The sequence below is a fragment of the Panthera uncia genome (assembly GCF_023721935.1).
Source record: "Panthera uncia isolate 11264 chromosome C1 unlocalized genomic scaffold, Puncia_PCG_1.0 HiC_scaffold_3, whole genome shotgun sequence".
In the NCBI taxonomy this organism is placed as follows: Eukaryota; Metazoa; Chordata; class Mammalia; order Carnivora; family Felidae; genus Panthera; species Panthera uncia.
In genome coordinates this window covers 8313125-8318003 of record NW_026057584.1, presented here as the reverse complement: position 1 = coordinate 8318003, position 4879 = coordinate 8313125, and the positions used below count along the sequence as shown (strand labels likewise).

Here is a 4879-nt window from a genome sequence, read left to right as displayed (position 1 = left end):
AGCCCCTCCCGTGCTGATCTGCACCCCACCGTCACCAGCCCTCCCACTCTGGGCCGGCGAAGGGAGTGACAGCCTTGATGATATCAAGTGACCGCTTGGCCGCACCCCTGATGTTCTCCAAACACACCTGCTCCAAAAGGAAAGACGTTCCATACCTGTGGATTGGAAGAATATTGCTAAGATGGGGGCACCCGGCTGGCTCAGTCGGTAGAACACGTGACTCGATCTCAGGGTCGTGAGTTCAAGCCCCACACTGGGCCTAGAGCATACTAAAAAAATTAATATATAGGGGCAACCTAGATGGCGCAGTCGGGTAAGTGTCCAACTTCGGCTCAGGGCTTGATCTCACGGTTTGTGAGTTCAAGTCCTGCATCCGGCTCTCTACCGTCAGCACAGAACCCACTTCAGATCCCCTGTCTCCCTCTCTCCCTGCCCCTCCCCTCAAAAATAAGTAAGCATTTTAAAAATTAATAAAATAAATAAATAAAATATTAAGATGTCCATCCTACCCAAAGCAATCTACAGATTCAATGCAATCCTTATCAAAATACCAATGGCACTTTCCACAGAACCAGAACCAGTAATAACAAAATTGGTATGGAATCACAGAAGACTCCGAATAACCAAAGCAATCTTGAGAAAGAAGAACAAAGCTGGAGGTACCACAATCCTAGGTTTCAAGATACACTACAAAGCTATAGTAATCATAACAGTATGGTACTAGCACAAAATATAGACAAATAGATCGATGCAACAAAACGGAGAGCCCAGAAATATAGCCATACTTCCAGAGTCACTTAATCTACGACAAAGGAGGCAAGAATATCCGATGGGAAAAGGACAGTGTCTTTAATAAATGGTGCTGGGAAAACTGGACAGCTACGTGCACAAGAACGAAACTGAACTGCCTTTTGACACCATACACAGAAATAAACTCGACGGATTAAAGATCTAAATGTGAGACCCGAGGGGCACCTGGGTGGCTCGGTCAGTTAAGCATCGGACTCTTGATCTCAGGTCAGGTCATGATCTCACAGTTCGTGAGTTCCAGCCCCGCACTGGGCTCTGCACTGATGGCACAGAGCCTGCTTGGGATTCTGTCTCTCCCTCTCTCTCTCTCCGCCCCTTACCCACTTGTGCTCTCTAAACAAACAAACAAACTTAACAAAGAAGAAAAAAATAAATGTGAGACCCGAAACCATAAAAATCCTTTCATTCTTTGCAGTGTGGATAGACCGAGAATTTTCCAGATCTTTAAGTTCTAGTTCTTTTTAGCTTAACAATTCTCCTTTGGAATTCTACATTAAACAGTAAGAGGAGCCAAGCTGCACCTTCAATACTTTACTTAGAAACTGCTTCAATTTCTTCCAATTTCACCACTCACAGGTTAAGTTCTACCTTCCAGAAGATACTAACACACTTCAGCCAAGTTCTTTGCCACTTTATAACAAGGATCGCCATTCCTCCAGTTTCCAGTAACATGTTCCTTGTTTCCACTTGAGCTCTCATCAAAATGTCTTTACCTTCCATATTTTTCCCAACACGTGGTTCAGGATTATTAGGGGTTCTCTAGGAAGACTGAGGCTTTCTCTCCAGAACTCTCCTTTTCTTTCTGAGCTCTCTCCAGAATCATCCTGAAAGATCTCCAGAGCCGTGGAGACTTTTGTGAGCGTGGGCTCAGACTCTTTCAGCCTCTGCCCGTTCCCCGGTTCCAGAGTGGCATCCACGTGTTTAGGTATTTGCTACAGCAGCCCCCCACTTTTCAGTGCAAATTTCTGTCTAATCCGTTCGGGTTGCTATTACAGACCACCATAGACTGGGGCAGTGGGGTGTGCTTATAAACAACAGATTTTTTTTTAAGTAAACTCTATGCCCAATGTGGGGCTCAAACTCACGACCCACAGATCAAGGGTCACACACTCCACTGACTTAGCCAGCCAGGCGCCCTGACAGAAATTTATTTCTCCCAGTTCTGGAGGCTGGGAAGTCCAAGATCCAGCGATGGGTGGGTTCAGTGTCTGGTGAGGACCTGCTTCCTGGTTTGTAGATTGCGTCCTTCTTGCTGCGTTTCACATAGAGCAAGGGGGCTCGGCAGCCGCGTGTGACCTCTTTGATAAGGGCGCCAATGCTACTCACAAGGGCTCCACCCTCATGACCTAAGCACCTCTCAAAGGCCGCACCTCCAAATACCATTCCACTGGGGAATAACCTCCAACCTATGAGTTTTGGGGTGGGACACAAATGTTCAGTCTATGGTGCCCCACAACCAAACACAGTCATTGCTAGGAGCTGCCCAGGCCCTTAGCCTTCATTTGTTTCGACTCACCACTGCTGGGAAACTGACTCTCTGCAGAAAGGCTGGCTAAATCAGGGTACCGAGTCACCAGTGTGGACAGAGAGGTGCTGGAGGTGGCTCCTGGCAACATTCATTTATTTTTTTAAAGTTTATTCTGTGTGTGTGTGTGTGCGTGCGTGTGTGTGTGAGAGACAGAGACAGAGACAGAAACAGAGACAGAGAGAGAGAACAAGTGAGGGAGGGGCAGAGAGAGAGGAAGAGAGAGAATCCCAAGCTGTTAGCACAGAGCCTGACAAGGGCCAGATCCCACAAACCCTGAGATCCTGACCTGAGCCGAAATCAAGAGTCGGACGCTTAATGGACTGAGTCGCCCGGGGGGGGCCCCTCACAACATTTGTTAAACAACATTGTGTCCCACGACTCCTGTGGGCGCCAGCAGCTGCACCTGTAGACACATGTCCACTTTTTCCCCAAACATTTGCCCTTCTCTCCTCATATTCCTGCAAACTCAGCCCGCTAGGGCGGCCACCCAGAGGCTCAGGAGCAGTGCGGTGCAAGTACCTATGACATCGCCAGCTGCCGGCAGCCCCCTGTGACCTCACCACCTGGACAACTTGGCCCCGCAGGGCCGTGGCCACTCCCTCAACCAGCACAAGTGACAGAGGGCCTAGATGACCACCGCACCCTCGGGGGAGGCCAGAGCTCCCAGCATCCCCACACATGGTGACAGCAGGCCCACGGACACTTCAACAGTGGGGTCCCAAAGTCAGGACCCCCTCCTTGCAGATGTCCCAACAGCTAACGGTGCCACCGTATCACCTGAACAGCAGGATGTAGATCAGGCCTCCACTGAGCAGGTCCCCTCCAAGTCCTCATCAGAATCTGGGAACAAGGACAAGCATGAAGCTGCTGTAGGGGACAGCCAGGAGCCTAAGGAGGCCACGGCCCTGCTTGACCACCAGGCCTCAAACGCTCCACAAATGCCCACGAGCTCCCAGGACCCAGCGTGGGAGGGACTGGTGCAAAATGCAAGCATGTCTCTGAGTCCTCAGACCTCCCAACGAGACCCCCTGGGGGAAGAAGAGACCCCACAAATGTCGGGTACCCCGGACAGTGACCAAGAATTAGCTCCAACTATGGCAGCTGCTAAGGCACAGTTCCCCGGAAAGGACACTCAGCCCGCTGTGAGCTCTGCAGACTCGGGTGGTCAGGAGGACACTGAGACCACGGGCACCACCACCACCGCTGAAGGAGGGACTCTTGAGGGGGAACCTGAGGGTCTGGAGACCTTGAACTCTGACACCGAAGCTTCGACTACCGCTGAGTCCCAGGGAGGGACTGAGGGGGATTTGGTGGGCGGCTCAGAATATCTGCAGGCTGAGCAGCTCCCGCCCACACGAGGAGGCAGTGCCCCCCCCTCGCCTGGCCCCCGCGAGGTGGCCCCGGGGAGGGGGCCCCTGGACGTCAGCCTTTATATGGCCAACGAGGACAACAGCTATATGCGCTCCATGACCAGCCTGCTGGGCGGAGGTGAGGGGTCCATCAGCTCCCTGGCGGATATCCTAGTGTGGTCTGAGACCACCATGGGCATGGCCACGGCCTTCCTGGCTTCTGGCCACAGCTCCGCGACAGACGTGCTGCAGAGCACCGGGCCCAGCCTGCGCTCCGTCTCCAGCATCCTGGGGAGCACCTTCTCCTCTGGGCTGATGACAGGGACTGGCTCGGCCCTGCGCTCTGTCACCCACATCCTGGAGACGGTGGAGCAGAGGACTATAGAGGGCATCCGCTCGGCCATGCGCTACCTGACCAGCCACCTCAGTCCACGCCGGGCCCCTGCCAGACCAGACCCTGACTAGAGGCTACGAAGGGAGCCCCGAAGGACCGGCTCAGCAACCTCCCGAGAGCCTGGGACCCGCATGCCCCTGCTGCCTCGCCCACCCCTGCCCGGGCTGGCTCTCCCCAGATCAGGCAATAAAGCACTGGTGAGCGTTTCTTTTCTAAGCGCAGAAAGGTGTCCCCCGAGGGCTTCCCGGGCTGTCCGATTCAGGGGCTGGAGGTTGAAGTCCAGAAAGAGAAGAGCTTGGCAGGGCTGGGGGGCCAGGCGTGGGGGTCTCAGACTTTCAAACATTGATCCTAGAGGGACCCCCACCCACTTAAGTGTGTTCCTGAGGAAGTGAGGGTGGACCCTTCCCCAGGGCCTTGCTGGGCTCTCCAAGGGGGACTGAGAAGAGAGTCAGACCAGTGTGAACTGGGGTTCACACCCCAGGGCTCTTACTGATCCGGGGCAAGTCAGTTTGCCCTCTGAACCTCTGATTTTCACCTACAGGATGGATAACGAATCCACATCGTGAAGAGGTTATGAGGCATGAGGGAAACAATGCAGGGCTTAACACAGGGTGCCTGGCACTTAACAAGCTCACACAGTTCAGCTGCCATCATGATTATCCTCCAGCGGTCTGGGGACATGGTGGGAACAGGGATCTAGTAGGGTGACCGACCATCCCTGTTTGCCTGAGGGTTGGTCTGAACTAAGAGGGTTCCTGGGAGGTGGGACTTTCAGATTTAAAACCAGGAAAACCCCAG

The 4879-nt window shown here is 53.3% G+C and overlaps 1 protein-coding gene across 1 annotated transcript; it reads left to right on the top strand.

The window, feature by feature from the left end:
• The first annotated feature begins 2926 nt into the window (after window positions 1-2926).
• TEX44 (testis expressed 44) lies at window positions 2927-4297 on the top strand. The gene has a single exon (XM_049614692.1). The coding sequence runs from the start codon at window positions 2968-2970 to the stop codon at window positions 4150-4152; it is 1185 nt and encodes a 394-aa protein (XP_049470649.1). The 5' UTR covers window positions 2927-2967; the 3' UTR covers window positions 4153-4297.
• The last annotated feature ends 582 nt before the right edge of the window (window positions 4298-4879 follow it).

Coding starts and splice junctions, on each gene's coding strand:
- TEX44 (XM_049614692.1), top strand. CDS start 2,968: ATGACCACCGCACCCTCGGGGGAGGCCAGAGCTCCCAGCATCCCCACA.